This window comes from Sciurus carolinensis, chromosome 8, assembly GCF_902686445.1.
Source record: "Sciurus carolinensis chromosome 8, mSciCar1.2, whole genome shotgun sequence".
Classification (NCBI taxonomy): Eukaryota; Metazoa; Chordata; class Mammalia; order Rodentia; family Sciuridae; genus Sciurus; species Sciurus carolinensis.
Window position 1 is genome coordinate 106,085,189 of NC_062220.1, and position 17,211 is coordinate 106,102,399.

The 17,211-nt window shown below is 36.8% G+C and overlaps 1 protein-coding gene across 1 annotated transcript in view; it reads left to right on the forward strand.

Annotated features, from left to right (window-relative positions):
* Window positions 1-17,211, forward strand: part of Abca13 (ATP binding cassette subfamily A member 13) — a 475,698-nt gene that overhangs the window by 434,078 nt on the left and 24,409 nt on the right. Inside the window, 2 exon segments of the mRNA XM_047562044.1 lie at window positions 2,580-2,683; window positions 12,589-12,681. Of these exon segments, the coding sequence (XP_047418000.1) occupies window positions 2,580-2,683; window positions 12,589-12,681 (197 nt within the window).

Consider the following 17,211-nt stretch of genomic DNA (forward strand, 5'->3'; position numbering starts at 1 on the left):
TCCTTGCATGGCAGAAATCAGAAGAACAAAATGAGACAAACTCTCTCCATTAAGCCCTCCATTAAGGCACCTTGTACTATTTATGAATGTGAAGTTTTCATAACTCAATCACGTCTCAAAAGCCACACCTCCCAATACTATTTTGTTAGGGATTGTGGAGACAAAAACCATTCAAATCATGGAAACCCCTATGCCACATATTGCATCTCCAGAATTTATTCATTCTGCATGTGTTATTCCCCTTTTTGTCACTGAGAAAAACAGCTTAGAGGAAGAAAGATTTATTTTGCTCATGGTTTTAGAAGTTTCTGTCCCTGGTCAGTGGGCTGCATTGCTTTGGGCCTGAGGTGAGGCAGAACATCATGGTAGAAGGGCTTAGCAGAGGAAGGCCATTCACCTCATGGCAGCCAAGAAGCAGAGAGGAAGGGGCATGGGATGATATAGAGTTCCCAAGGGCATGCTCTCAGTGAACTACCTCCTCCAACCGTGCCTCACTTGCCTACAGTCCCACCTCTGAATGCTGCTGCACTGGGGACAAAGCCTAAGACCCATGAGGCTTTGGAATTCATATCCAAACCATAACACTGCATTACTCAAATTTTGTGTTCTTTGGCAGACATCTCCCCCATTTCCCCATACTCAACCCCTGGTAACTACTATTGTAATCTGTTTATATACATTTGACCTTTCTAGATTTTACATGTGTGATCATAAAGTAGTTGTCTTTTCACATCCACCTTATTTCACTCATATAACATTCTCCAGCTTTATATATATGTTGCTCAAAACTGAAGTTTCCTTCCTTTTAAGAAGGAATAATATTCATTATATGCATGTGTGTGAGCATACACTCTTTGTCTCTCTGTCTCTGTCTCTCTCTCATGACAGCATGTTTTTGTCTCTTTTGTGCCTTGCCTATTTCACTTAGCATAGCATGTGAAATGCTAGCTAGCTTCTTCCATGCTGTCACAGTGACAGAATTTCACTCCTTTTTTATTTCTAAATAATGTCCAGTTGTGTGTACATGCCATGTTTTTATCTACTTATCTTTTGATGGACACTTCTGTTGATTCCATATATTGGTTAATGTGTATAGTGCTGCAGTAAACATGGGAGTGCATGTTTTTTACTCTTCAATATACTGATCTCCTTTTTTGGGGTATATATTAAGTAATGGAATTGCTGGATCATATAATAGTTCCATTTTTAATTTTGAGAAGTTCCATAATGGCTTACTAATTTACATTCCCACCAACAGTATGTAAGGATTACCTTTTCTCCATAAATGCCACAATATAAATATTATGTCAGTTTTCTTCATTCTTTTTCAATTTTTTCCTCCTCTGGCCGAACAATTTTAAACAACCTATGTTTAAGTTCACAGATTCTTCCATTTTCTTGATTAAATTTGGTATCGACACTACTAACATTTTCATTTTATTCATCATGATTTTCTGCTCCAGGATTTCTACTTGGTTCTTTTAACATGACTTCTATCTCTTTTTTAAATTCTTTTGCTGTTCACGTGCTGTTCTTCTGACTTTATTGCATTCTCTCTTTATATTCACTTGTAATTGAATGAATTTTCTCAAAGTGATTATTATTAATTATTAGATCTACATTTCAAGGAGATCAGCTATTGGAACCAAGCATAAGAACATAAGAACATCATTGTGTTCTTCAGTGGTGTCATGATTATTTCTCCTCCCCCTCTGCCTCCACCACTGCTCCTCCTCCTCCTCCTTCTCCTTCTACATTGCTTGAAGTCTTGCCTTTCTTCTGTTTTCACATTTGAAGAAGGTATCACCTCTCCCAGTCTTTAATGGCTCCCTTTGGGAGAGAAATACCTTCCCCTGTCAGTTGGAGGAGGCATACTGAGGAGGCGCTCTCAGACCTTTTCGCTAGGTATGCACACTGTAAACCTCCTGATCACTCCTGGTGGGGGAGGGCAATCCTCCCACTTTGATTCATCCCACAGTGGAATCTCATGCCAACTACTGAGAGCTTCCTATTTGTCCTCTGGGGCAATGCCCTGAAGTGCTTGAGCTTGTGTGCTTTCTCCTAACTCTTTAAAACTGTGCTGGTTGCTTGTGTGAGATGCCTGTACCTGCCTTCTTGGGGGTCCTCTTTCAGGGGGCCACTATGAAAGGGGAAAGTGAGGCATTCAGAGTGCTTGTGTGCCTGTCCACCAGTGTGAAGGAGTCCATAGGGAGGCCTTCCAAGTAACTTATGAGCAGGCTTTCTGATGGAATTCCCAGAAAGGTTACAATGGCCCATGGACTTGGGTCCCTCCTTCCAATGTCTCAGCTGTGTCAATCACCTCAATAATTTAGGGGAGATGAAAGAAGTGGGCTCCTGCAAGAGTGCGTGGGGAATGAGGCACTCTATCACACCATGCTCCCTTTCCCCATCATCTTGACTTTGTTGAGCAGAATGCAAAAAAGCCAATGGACAGATACCTAGGAGAATCAGAGAAGGGATTGCTTTCCTCCTAACCAGCATCTGGCCTCATGTGATAGTATATATATTCCTATGTATATTCACCAAATTAATGTCATTGTCTGTTTTCTTTCCTCTAGGACGAGCCCAGCTCTGGAATGGATCCTTGCTCTAAAAGATACCTGTGGCAAACAATAATGAAAGAGACTCGGGAAGGTTGTGCTGTGGTGCTGACCTCCCACAGGTGAGCTGAAGCCCCCTCCTATGGCTATTTCCTGAGTAAATGTGAGCAACAAATGACAGTTTGGGAAAGTATCCACATCCAACCAGCACCACACACAGAAGTTCCTTCATCTTGTCACTGTGAGGTTGACATGTTGATGGTCCCCATTATGTGGTTTAAGAGATTGAAACAGAGATTGTAACAGAACCAAGCCCACAGAAGCAGGTGGGAGCACTGGAGTTTGAGCCTGAGGGTTGGTAGCCATAGACCACACCCTGGCCTAGTCCATTACTACTGGCCAGGGATGTGTCATGGACTCCCTCACTTAGTTCTTCCCAAAGGGTCCCAGCTCCTTTCTATCTAAGCCCTCATATTCCAGTAGGTAGAATTATCTGAAATGAAAACTTAACATGTTACTGAATCTGGTCTAATATTTTTCTCATTGTAGATTTAATTTTGTTTCTAAAATTTTCAACCATTAGCTCTTTTTAATTTTATTAAACATTGTTCTAGGCCTCAGGGCAACACAAATGTAGATTTTAAAAAGAACAGTTTATGGGGACTGTGTAATATGATGTAACCAAAAAGATCCTGAAATGGAGATTGTGCTTTAAAGTTTAGACTTGCTGCCTCTTCCTTGCCCATGGTTAAGTAAAATACACTGTGAATAAAGTATCAAGAACTGTTAAGGATACAAGATTACTTCTTTTTTTCATTTGTTCTTTTTAGATATCCATGACAGCATGGTGTATTTTTGTTTTGTTTTGTTTGGTCTCACTGAGTTACTTAGGGTCTTACTACATTGTTGAGGCTGGCTTTGGGAACTTTTGATCTTTCTACCTAAGCCTCTGAGTTGCTGGGATTACCACCACACCAAGCAGTATAGTTTATTTTGACATATTAGACACACATGGAATATAATTTATTCTAATTAGTATCCCATTCTTGTGGTTGTACATGATGTGGAGTTTGACTGGTCATGTATTCATATATGAACATAGAAAGTTATGTCTGTTTCATTCTACTGTCTTTCCTTTTCTCATCCCCCTCCCTTCCCTTCATTCTCCTTTGTCTAATCCAATGAACTTCTCTTCTTCCTTCCCCCTACCCCTTGTTGTATGTTAGCATCCACATATCATAGAGAACATTTGGCCTTTGTTTTTTTGGAATTGGCTTATTTCACATAGCATGATGGTCTCCAGTTCCATCCATTTACCAGCAAATGCCATAATTTCATTTTTTTTATGACTGAGTAATATTCCATTGTGTATATATAGCATATTTTCTTTATCCATTTATCTGTTAAAGGGCACCTAGGTTGACTGCATAGCTTTGCAATTGTGAATTGAGCTGCTATAAACATTGATGTGGTCATTCACTGTAGTATGCTGATTTTAAATCCTTTGGATATATACCAAGGAGTGGGATAACTGGGTCAAATGGTGGTTCCATTCCAACTTTTCTGAGGAATCTCCGTACTGCTTTCCAGAATGGTTGCACAATTTGCAATCACGCCAGCAATATATGAGTAAACCTTTCTCCCCACCTCCTCTAGATTTTACATTTTCCTCCATTTAAAATCCCAAATCTAGGAAATCATTGATCTGTTTTCTGTCTATAAATTGCTTTTTCTGGTATTTCAACTTAGTGGGATTGTATGATGTGTAGTTTTTTATATCTGCCTTCCCTCACTTATCATAATGTTTTAATGTTTATCCATGTTGTAGCACATATCAGCAATTCACTCCTTTCTATTGCTAAATAATATTCCATTGTATAACTAGACCACTTTTATGTATTCACCCACCAGTTGATGAATATTTGAATTGTTTCCAATTTTGGCTATTATGAATAAAATTCTACACATAGTCTGATAAATGTCTTTGCATATTTAGGTAATTTTAAAAAAAAAATTTCTTGGATAGAGTCTGAAAAGTTGAATAGTAGGGTCGGATGGTGAATTGTGTTCAATACTTTAAGAAACTAACTAATTGGATTAAGAATCTTTGCATGTGCTTATTGATTGTTTGTATACATTCTATAGTAAAGTATCTATTAAGAATTTCCCCCATTAAAAAAAATTAGTGTAGCTTTATGTTCACAGCAAATTTGAGAGGATGTTAAAAGGATTTCCTTTATGACGAGGGTCCATGAGCATATTGTATTTGTTACAATTCATGTGCCTACATCAATGCATCATTATCATCCAAAATCCATAGTTTACATTAGGCTTCATCCTTGGAGTTGGATGATTTGCGGATTTAGAAAAATATATAACATATTTCCACTATTACAACACCATAGAGGATAGTTTCACTGCCCTAAAAATTAACAGTGCTTTAACTATTAATCCCTCCTTTCATTCTACCAATAACATTTTTTTTTGTTTACTATCTCCCTAGTTTTCTTTTCAGATTGCTGTATAGTTGGAATCATGCAGTATGTAACCTTTTTAGATTGGCTTGTTTTATTTGGTTTCCCCCATGTCTTTTCGTGGTTCGATAGCTCATTTTCTTAAAACACTGAATGAAGTTCTATAGCCTGAATGTACCAGTTTATTTATGTACTCACTTACTGAAGGGTACTACACTCACTTCCAAGATTTGGCAATTATGTGTAAACTATTATAATCATTCATGTGCAGGTTTTTGCATGAAAACTTTTCATCTTTTTTTTTTTTTGAGTAAATACCAAGGAGTATGATTGCATCATAGAATAAGAATATGTTTGGTTTTGTAAGAATCTGCCATATCTAATTTTGTTTTCTATCCATGTAGTTTTTACTTGTAAGAGGTTTTATCTATATCTATCTATCTATCTATCTATCATTTATCTATCCATCTATCTATCATTTACCTACCTACCTACCTACCTACCTACCGGATGTTATATTCTGACTATAACTCCCTTGCTATATATATGATTTGCTAATGTTTTCTCTCATTGGAAACAAACATTTTAAACATTTTTGATTAAGTCTAATTTATCAATTTTTGTATGGTTTGTACTTTGTTACATCTAAGAACTCTTTGTTCAAGTTGTGAAAATGTTTCTCCTATCTTTTCTACTAAGAATATTAAAGTTTAAGCTTTAAAAAGTCTTTGATACATTCTAAGCTAATTTTTTGCATGTAATAAGAGGAAATGAATCCAAATTTACTTTTATGCATGTGAATATCCAATTATTCCAGCTCTATTTTTGAAAAGGCTATCCTTTGTCCATTGAATTATCATGGCACTTTTATTGAAAATTAGTTGACCATAATTATATAGATTTATTTCTGAACTCTCGATTCATATCCATTGTTGTGTATGTCTATCCTCTCACCAGTATAATTATCTTTTTTGGGATGGGATACTGGGGATTGAACCCAGGGGAGCTTAAACACTGAGCAACATCCCCAGACTTTTTTTTATCTTTTTTTATTTTGAGACCAGTTCTCACTAAGTTGCCTAGGGCCTTACTCATTTGCTGAGGCTGGCTTTGAACCTGTGATCCTCCTGCTTCAGCCTCCCAAGTTTTGGAATTACAGGTGGGTGCCACCAGGCCCAGCTCTAATTCTGCCTTGATTATAGTGGTTTTTAAAAAGTTGTGAAACAGTTAGAAGAAGCCCTTCAGCTGTTTCTATTACAAAATTTTTCATTCACTTGAAAATTCTTTCCATGGTTCATTTTAAATTTAATTCTATTGTGATCAGAGGAAATACTTTTTGTAATTTCCATCCTTTTAAATTTATAAGGAGTTTTTAAAGACCTACCATAGAGGCTATAATTTGTTTTGTCTGTGAAGCAACAGATAATACATTCTTTATTTGTTTTGCAAATCATATAGTCTACTGCAACTGTAAAACTGAGCCATTGTAGTGTGAAAGCTGCTGCAGACATTAGGTAAGTGAATAAATGTGATGTATTCCACTGAAACCTAGATGAATGAGGTGGCAGGCTGGATCTGGCAACACAGCTGTAGTTTTCTGCACATGGCCTAGCACGTGAATGGTCCATAGTGCTGGGAGGGAATATGTATTCTATGATTGTCGTGTGGAATGCTGCACATATGGCCAGTTAGGTTCAGCATTGAGAATTCCGCATTGTTGTGAGTGTTTTGCCATGGTGTTCTAATAGTACTGAGAGTGAAATATTGAAATCTTAAAGTGTGATTGTCTTTTCCTCCCATACATTCTGTCAATTTTTTCTTCATGTGTTTCCAAGTTGTGATTAGGTGAATGAGCACTCTTAATGGTTATCTTCCAAATATATTGACCCATCTATCATTATGAAATGTCCCTTTTTATCCCTAGTTGCATTGTTTTGTCTTAAAGTCTATTTTGTCCAATGATTTCACTACTGCTACTGTCTTTTGTTTGCTGTCTGTAGGATATATGTATGTATATTTAAATCCTTTTACTTACAATTGATAGTGTTTTTGAGTAGAAAGAATATTTTCTGCAAATGGTAACAGTTGATCTTGCTATTTTTCCAGTCTGACATTTTCTGCCTTTTGAGTGAGATATTTAGGTGATTTAACATTTAGCACAATTATAGATATGGTTGAAGTTACATTAGCCATTTTGCTATTTGTTGTTTACAAGTCTTCTTTGATTTTTTATCTTCATTCCTATTTGTCTTTTGCATATTAAATAATTTCCAATGTACTATTTTTGATATTTAACTATTTATTTTTGAGCTATTTTCTTAGTGGGTATTCTAGGAATTAGAGTTTCTACCTTAATTTATCATATTAATACTAAATTATTTCCAATAAAATAATGTTGCCATAACCTGGCTCCATTCCTTCTCTTCTTTTTTGTACTATTATCATATATATTGCATTTCATGTGCTCTACACCCAATAAAACCTGTTGTAATTATCACTTTGTGTTAACCTTAAATCTTTAAAGGGAGACAAGAAAAGATATGAGAAAAACAGATCTGTAGATTCTTGTATGGTAACCAGTGTCATTACCATTTATGATGCTCATTTGTTCATAGGAAAAACATGGGAAATTTTGGGTCATTATTTACTCAAAAAAATTTTTTTCAGCTCTTTCTATGTCGCCTCTCCTTTTGGTTTTTCATTATGTGTGTGTTGGAATTCTGTTATCACGGATCTATGAGTTTCTTGCTCATTTCCTTTCAATCTTGTTTCACCCTATTCTCAGATTAGATCACTTTTGTTGCTCTTTCTGTAAGTTCACAGATTCTTCTGGCATCTTGAACCTGATGTTGTTCCCTTTAGTAAATTTTTCATCGTATTTATTGAACTTTTCAACTGAAAGATTTCTTTTTGGTTCTTTTTATAACCTTCATTTTCTTTAGACTCTCTATTTGCTGACATTTGTTGTCATACTTTCCTTTAATTCTTTAAATAGGCTTTCCTTTAGTTCTTTTAAAATATATATATATATTGTAGCTACATTGAAATCTAGCATTGAGGAATACTTTGAGAAAATTTTTGATGACTGCTTTATTTTTAACCCCTGAATATGGATCCTGATACAGGGAAAATTAGAAGTTCATGCCATGTTCAAATTGGCACAGTTTTATTGGGTCCCCTGTGTCTCTCCTGTGTGCATGTGGTAGCCTCTGAGATGAGAAGCAGCTGTGGCAGGCCAGGATCCTCTCCAGTGTCTGTTGCACATACTGGTGTCTCAGTTGGTTGTTAGCATGTCACAGACACACAAATTCAGTGTGGGAGAGGCCATCTCGCCAGGTACTGGAGGTGTTGGCCATTCCTGTTTGATTGGATCCAATATAGTTATGTAAATCAGTGATATTACTGGACATGGGTGTTGCAATCAATGGTTCAAACTGAGTACCTGCTCTTCAACCGTGGCAGAAGTTGCTGAGACTCGTGGACCACCCTTTCCTGCTAGTAGCTTCATGTTAGTTAAGCTGGGGAGGGATCTCAGTGGCCCACAGTTCTCCTGCCACAAATTGCAATTCTTCTTATTCTGAGTTTGGCAATTTGTTGGCCATGACTGCTTCTCACATTGCTGCATGCCTTTGGTCAATTCCCAGTATTCTGAAATGGTTGTTTTGTTAATTTTGTCCAATTTTATATTTGCTTTTCTTGGAATGGATCTGCCAGTTTCTTGGACATAGCCAGAATTGCCACCTATTTTTTTGTTTTGTTTTGTCTTTGTTCTATTTCTCTTCAGGAAAATATTTGCATTTTAAATATTTGCATAATTAAATTTGATAAATCTTTTTTCATAATATGTATATGTTCTAACTTAAAGTATCATTTGCTCTGCCCATTCTGAGCTCCACGATGCTGTATAAATTTACTGGCATGAGGATGAGTCTTGATGTGCAAGCACAGGTTCTAAGAATGAATAAAGTGGTTTCATCATAAAAATTCTTTTTATTTCTCATACAACATATTGTAGACCATTCTCAAAATGGATATGTATTACTACAGTTTATCTTTTATATTCTCCTATTCATTTGGTTTCACATTAATGACATACATATGCATATACACAAATTTATTTCTATGAATTTGTTGCTATTCATGCAATACAAAGATCTAAATTACTCACTGTAAGTGCAGAATAGGGATGCCTATGATTGATTCTGTGATCCTAAAATGACGGTCTTTACTTGAAAAGAAGTCTCTCAGTGGGAAAGCTTTCCTCTTAACTTTGAGTTCATCTCTGTGTGCCTCTTGTTTCTTACTCCTGAGCCTCTTGGAAAACATGGGGCAGGAAACGGAGGGAATAAAACTTGGGTGTCATGTCCCTTACTAAAAGGAATGGAAAACAGTCCAATCTGGAACAACCACTTTGCTTTTTTCTCACATGTCAAACACTGATAAATGAAGGTGGTAAGTCTCTGCATCACCTAGCCATATTTCAGTACTAATCAATGTAACCATTCATTAAGGAAAACAATTTGGTGGGCCTTTTTTTTTTTTTTTTTTTGAGTAAATGACCAGTGATTGCTTTCATTGTTGAACAGTTCCTGTTTTGTATATTGTTCTCACTGTAGAAGATCATCAAAATCTCTGACTCTGCCTTCTAGGCTTAGATGTTATGATATCCAACACATTTAGAGGATATTTGTTGATTAGCTAATAATATTTCACTTGAAACTGCTAAAGCCCTTTATTATTATGAGGATTTATTTTTTAAATAATTTTAGTTGTAGATGGACAAAATTCCTTTATTTTGTTTATTTTTATGTGGTGCCAAGCATCAAACCTAGTGTCACACAAGTGCTAGGCAAGCACTCTACCACTGAGCTACAACCCCAGTCCTATATGAGAATTTAACTCATATTTGCTATTATTTGGACTTCCATGAGTCCAAATTATGTTTAAGGAAGTAATATAGAAGTAACTTCATAGTCTACCTGCAACATAGTCATAAAAATGAAAAAAAATGTTTTTTAAATTGAAATTCATTAAAGAAACAGAGAAGGCTATAATTGACCAGAAAAATATGTAAAGTATATTTGGAATGTTTATAGTACATATTCCTTAGATTTCATGTTAAGGTATTATAACAAAGAAACTTCAAATTATAGTGGCTCACACAAAACACGTTTTCCCCTTACTTTGTTAAGTCGCTAGTGAGCTGTGCTTTATCAGGCCAACCAAGGACTCATGTCCTTTCTGCCATGCCATTTTGCCATCTGCCAGTGATCCTCATCCTCATGGTTGACCCTGACTTATAGCATGGTGTCTGCATCCTGGCTTAAGGGATGTGGAAAAAGACAAAACCCAGGTCAGGTGGCTCGTGTTATTTCAAGGTGACACAGAAATACACGTTCCATGGACCTGGGTTTGCTGCGTGTCCACATGTAGCTGTAAGGAAACTAAGAAATAAAGTCATGATCTGAATATCCACTGACCCTACTAGAAGACTGCTTTATGGTTGCTGCCTGACAATGAAAATGTCACATGCTTCCTGTAGAGAATTTGGATAATACAAAATTGTAAAAAAAAAAAAACAGAAAGAAAGAAATTCATTAACTTTTCACTTCTCAAATATTAATATCCATACATTTGTGTGAATATTACAAATTTGTTTTTCTTTCTAGAAAAACTTTTTTACATACATGTGCAGTTTTCCTAATGTGCATTGTTGTTTTGCCATTGAAGTATTAATATCATTCCCCATGAAATTCATTGACTTTAGAGAACCTCTTTTTAATGTCTAACACATGGAATGCTTTTTTATTTACATGAAATAAACAAATTTCACTGTAGAGCTTTTATGTTTTTCTATATTTTTACTACTATAAATAAATTGTTATATGTTCATATTTTGTGTTTCCTGGGGCAAGTTCACAGAATAGGATTTATTTCTATATTGATTTTCAAAAGAGTGGTGCCAATTTTTACCTCCAACATCAGCATATGAGATGACCTCTTTAGAATTACTGAGAATATTTTTAACTGGGGTTTACTCATCTCAGAAGTCATTGTTTTTATTTGAAATGCAATGGAGAAAAAAAGGACTTTTCCTCCTGAAAAATAGAAAAGCATACATGATGAATGCCTTTCTAGCTAGAAAATAATTTTAAGACTGTTTGATTTAATGGTTAAGTTTATGATTTGTTGCTATATTTATTGGCCATGAATAGTTTAAATCATTTCCTCATGGTATTTTTCCTTTTTATACATTAGGTTTATGTTCTTTTTAAACTAACATATATGACTTCTTTAAGTCTATCAATCCTTATCCATTATGTTTGTGGCATTTTTCCCCCTTTATTTATTTATTTATTCATCTCTATTTTTTGTTTGTTTGTTTGTTTTTGTGGTGCTAAGGATGTAACCCTGGACTTCATGCATGCTAGGCAAATCTTCTTCCACTAAGCTACACCCCAGCCCCTGTCTGTTTTGGTTCTTAAAAATGTTAGTTTGCTGTTTTGTGACACCTTATTAGAAATTTGGGACTTTTTTATTGTCACATGCATCAAAAGGCTTCTTCAGTTTCCACTGTTGCTGTAGTGCTTAGACTGTTGCTTTCATCTTCAAATCATGTGTATATTTCATGTATTAAGGACTCATTTTGGCTCTCTTCTGTTTAATGCCTTATTCTTATAATTTAGTATATTACCTTATTTAATTTACTTTAGCAGCTTAATAAATAATGCTTTCTCTTCCTCATAACTCTCAATATTTTTCTTCTAAGTGATTTTAGAGATACACTCTATAATTATTTTTGATTTTTATCAGAGGTTGATAAAATTTTGATTGACATTATACTATATCTAGATTATACCTTGTAACTTATGTAATTATAACAACATAATTATGAATTTTAAATCTCTATAACTTATTCATAGTAAAATAATATTAAATTTTACTATAACCTAACTCATAATTATATATTAAAATGTTCTTTATACCATTCACTATATTTCAGGATATACAGTTATTTTTTATATTTTAAACATAATGAATTTACTTGTATTTTATATTATACTAGTATTATATTTTATAGTCACACTAATATTCTAATGTTTTACGTTTTACTAATTTTTATATTGTAAATTGTTTTCATTTTTAAAATAGTCATTCTTTTTTTTTTTATGTCTCCCGCTATCGAGTTTTATTTATGTCTGTTAGTAAAACTTTATTATTTCTCTTTAAAAAACATTTGTAGTTTTGTTGATTGTTTTTATTTGTTTTGTAATTTTGTATGATTGATAAATGGTTCTCTCCTATTTATTTTATACTGGTCTTCTTGGTACATGAAAATGCTAGTGATTTTTTAAAATTGTGTCATTAGCTACCCATATAAATCTTACTGTATTTAAAAGCATTTTATCTGGTTGTCATGAGGTGTCTATATTAAAAATTACCTAATTTGCAGCAATGGTTTTTTAGTCTACTTTTTACTTTTTAAAGTTTGCATCAGTCCTCATATCTTTCAAAGATGGCTCACCTTTGCTTTGCTTTTCCTTTTGTCCCAGCATGGAAGAGTGTGAAGCTCTTTGCACCAGGCTAGCCATCATGGTTAACGGCAGCTTCCAGTGTCTCGGCTCCCCTCAGCACATTAGGAATAGGTATGTTGAGCTTCTCTGTTGTTTAGTTGTTTCCTATCAATCAACAGCATGATGCAGTATTATAACTGGAGATGCTTTAGAGACAGTATGATCCAATTAATTACTTCCTGACATACAGGAGTGTCGCCGCCCGTGGCAATTTGTTACCGCCTGCAGCAACAATTGCACGGGTATTTATCGAAGGTGGACTGGACACTGAGCTACTTCTACTATCTTTCTCTTTAGTGGGCTGCATTCTTGCTTGTTTGTTTGTTTATAGAGGATAGAGGAAAGGAGGCTTACTTGCTTTGAGAGGAGAGAGAGAGGCTTTGCATAAAGAAAGAAAGAGAGACTTTGCTTAAGAGAGAGACTACACTTTCAGAGATCTATATCTTCTTAGTTCTGCTGCTTCTTCTTAAAGGTGCATCCTGCATCCTGCATCCTTCACTCTGCTATCTAGAGGTGTGGCTTTACTTCTCCATTCTGCAATCTGCAACCTCCATTCTGCCATCATCCAGAGGTGCTGCTTATCCGATGCTTATCTGGTTATCCTCTCTACTAGCTGCTTATCCGGTTATCTCTGGTGATTCCTATAGGTGTGTCTTATATCCCTAAGGCAACCAATCAGCTTAGGATTAGCACAATTGAGGCACACCGCTCGATACCAATCAAGAAAGAATGAGGAATATCTGTTGACCACTAGCACAAAGGAGACATTAACTAATTAGGCAAAGGTAGATCACGCTGGCCGTGTTAGCATTAATTATGCACCACCTCTTAGCTCAACGCCAGCCACCATCTTAGGGTTACCCAAACATATCTTCTGCACAGGAGGAGGTGAAGGCACTGAGACATTAACATGATTAGTAAGTCAAAAGATATGATGATTTCCAGGCACTTTCCCTAGGATATTTTGCTCTCTTTTTCCTGGGAGCAACTGTACCCTGATTGGGTGACACTGGTTGGGGGAGAATATAACTGCCAGGCCTAGATCAAGTCAGGACAAGGAGTGCATTCTTTATATACGATGTGCCTTATCCAGAGGTTGTGACAATAGTACACTCCTCATCCACAGTGAATCAGAGTCCTGATTTACAAAACACTGTACTTTAAGAAAGAGTCTTGACAATTTGAGAGTATAAAAGAGGGTTGCTGTGTTTTAGTTTCATTTGGGATAATGAAAGACTAAAGATTTTTTTTCTGTTCTCATGAATCCCTTAGATTTCTTCCTGGTTAATTGTCTCTTCATGCCTTTTTTTCCATTTACTTTTTGGAAGGTTAATGATTTTTTTATCAATTTCTATGACCATTTTTATGTCCTGGTATCTTTCTCTTTTTTTCTCAGAGTGGCCTGAATGATTTTCTAATTTTCTTTAGTTTGTTGTTTAACCATAATAATTTGGTCATTTATGTTGATAAATCTCTTTTCATGTTCATTCATTCAATGTTCTAAATGTTAGAACTCTTAAGCAGAGATCTGGTAATTAATCATACTTTAAATATTTTTATTTTATGGAGAAAATTAACAAGTACTTAGATTGAGGTGACATATTAGGAAGTAAACAGCACATTTCCAGTGGCTTGGTGTTGGTTGCTACCGGTACAGTAAGCCTCACTGTTGCTTGCTGTTTAGGGTCAAACAGTAGCCAGATGAACCTACAAGAAACTATTCTCAGCTCACTTTAATAAGTATCATCAAAAGAAAGAAAATACTTCACACTCTCTAACCTTTATGAATGTCTACATAAAGTTTTACAGTCCATTCCTGATTGTTAGGTGATTTGGATTTGAATCTAGCTTTTTGCTTTCCATTAGGCATGCTAAAAGTTGGCTGCAAGAGCTAGCAGGACTAGATCATGGGAAGAAGATCACTCCCAGGCTTGACAGTTTCTGTCCACTTCTGAGTTTTGGTTTTGATAATGTGATCTATAGGTTGAGGATGAACTATTAGTGGATGTGAACTACAACTATATTAAGCAAGAACTCACATGGGGTTACTCACTGAAAGACCAAACAAGATAGCTTTTAAAATGGCTTGTAATTTTTTAGACATTTTCCTACAACAAATAAGTCTGTCATAAATAAATATATGACTACATAGGATTCCATAATATTGAAATAAAAAGTAAGGAATTATTCCATCTCTGCACTGTTCCCATTTCTCATTCTCTTACCTAGAGGCATTGACATGAATGAGAGGATCTCCTCCCCCTTCTCTCCACTCCTTTCTCACCATGAAAATGCACTGTGCTCCCTTAGTCCTTGAGGACCTTGCATGAAGGCTACTGCAACTGTCAGGAGATAGACACTTCCCTCCGATGTTGTCCCCAACTCTTCAAGGAGGAAATGGTCACCATGGTGGTCTTGTACAAGTCAGAAAGTTGATTTCTTCCAGAAGATTCTGATGACATTGTCATTGAATGTGACCTTGAATACTGACTCTAAAAGTTCAGTGTAGATGAATGTATTGGGGATACTGGGTGCTGTGTGCTGAGGTAGCACTGGGATCCTGCAGAAGGGATACCAGAGCAGGGACAAGGGCCTGAATGTCAGATACAAGACCTCATGACTCCTCTCCTCAGTTGTAATACAGGTTGTCATGAGGACTAAATGAGACTGGAAAAACTGAGGACAGGGCAGGTGGTGAGCTAATGTTTTCTGTGATTTGAGTGAAAGCAGCTCATCATCCCCATGCCATCCCCTGGTACTTTGCAGGAGCAGGGGAAGCAGGGAGAGAGGTGATTTGTGTGGAGGTTTGTGTAACAGTCCTTGTGAGAGAGAATGAGAGTCAACTTCAAATACATGTGAATAAACAATGAGTTTGCTCAGAGGGTCTGAGGAGATAAAGAAAGCAAGTGTTTGAGCAGGATAGTCCTAAGTTAGGATCGGGACTCAAGCTTTGAGATTTCCCTCTGGAGAGAAGCTGGTGCACAGGGTCCTGTACTGGACTGGTAGACAGAAAGGGTAGCCGGGGAACCAGGAGCTGTGGGAATCCCAGAGGCAGGACCCAAAGGGTCAAGTAGAGGACAGTATTGGTCCTCAGGCACCACATCCCCTATAAGGAGAAGGTGCAGAAAAGCCCATAATGAGTCAAGTGGAGTAAACGCAGGAGAGGGTGAGAATTTAGCTTCCATATAGTTTCTCAACCACACTGCTGAGCTAGGCTTCATGGACACTTAGAAACACACATACTTCTATATGATTCTCAGCAAATCTGAGTGTGGCAACATCCCAGAGCCCCAGTATCCTCCTGAGGCTCACACCTAGTGCTGGAGTTTACCTGTACATAGGTTAGGGAAGGGGAAGGGGAAAGAGTCTGTAGGGATGAGAAAAATGCAGAGTCATAGAAATGTGAAGAAAAGGAAAGAAAATGGGTGGAATTTAGGGAAAGATACATTAAGAAAAAAGGAAAAAAAAATCGAGCTCAGTGGAACTGCTGGAAGCAGAGAGCTCACCCTCCTGGTTCTGGCCTGAGTCTGTTCGTCCTCCCTGAGTCTGGGGGCAGGGGCAAAACCCAGGTACAGCAGCATCCCTCTCCCTCAGTCTGTGGGTGACACTGTCTTTTCCGCACTGTTGGTGGTTTTGGCCAACTCCCTGTTGTATATATAACCTGTACCCACTTGGGTTCTCACACTCATGGAGTGAGACCCGTACATACTGGGTGACATCACAAGGGTGACTAGGGTATGCATCATAAAAAAGGGTTTCTGAGGAAGAACAGACCTTGTTCTAACTTTGAGGAAATAGGGATGTCTCTTAGACCTTGAAGTACAGGTAAAATTTGGTTAAAAGGAGATTAAATCCTAGATTATATTTAGTAAGAAATACGTGGCTACCAAATCCTAATATGAGATCAAGCAAAAACAATCACAGACCAGTCAAAGAATTAATTATCAGCATTGAAATTGAAGGAAATCCTCAGGCTAAGTAAAATAAGGATGGCTGTGTTAAATATTCCTTAGGCTTTGTGGTCTTAACATTAGTCTCTTACTGTGGGTCAGATAATTCTTGGTTATGGGAAGCTGACCTGTGCATGCCAGATATATAGAAAGCACCCCTGCCCCCAGTTGTGACAAGTAAAAATGTATCCAGACATTGTAAAATATCTCTTGGAGAACAGATTATCCAGACTGAGAATTGCTGTGTTAGCTGGTGCTTTGTTCGGTGTTCTTGGGGAGTTTATAGGTTGATGGACATCCAGGATAAAGGGCTTAGATTTTCAAAGGTAGATTAGTTGGTGGTTCCTGACCTTTCTGGGACTGGATCTTCTGAAGCGTGGCTTGCTAAGTGGGCTAAAAGGAGGGTTAGTGACATAAGAACATGTCAGAAAAACAGGGTCATGGATATTCAGAAGGCACTGCACATGGGTGTTTTCTTCCTGCTGGTTGGTCCGCTGAGCTCTGGAGCAATCTCATTTTGTAGAGACCCCAAGTTCCATATGAAAAGGGTGTCCTCTTCCCTTTTGAGCCTCAGTGTGGTCCTTTATGAGATCTGAAGAGTTATACCTGAGGACCAAAGGACCTGACCAGGGCTAGAAGCTCTCCAGGTGAG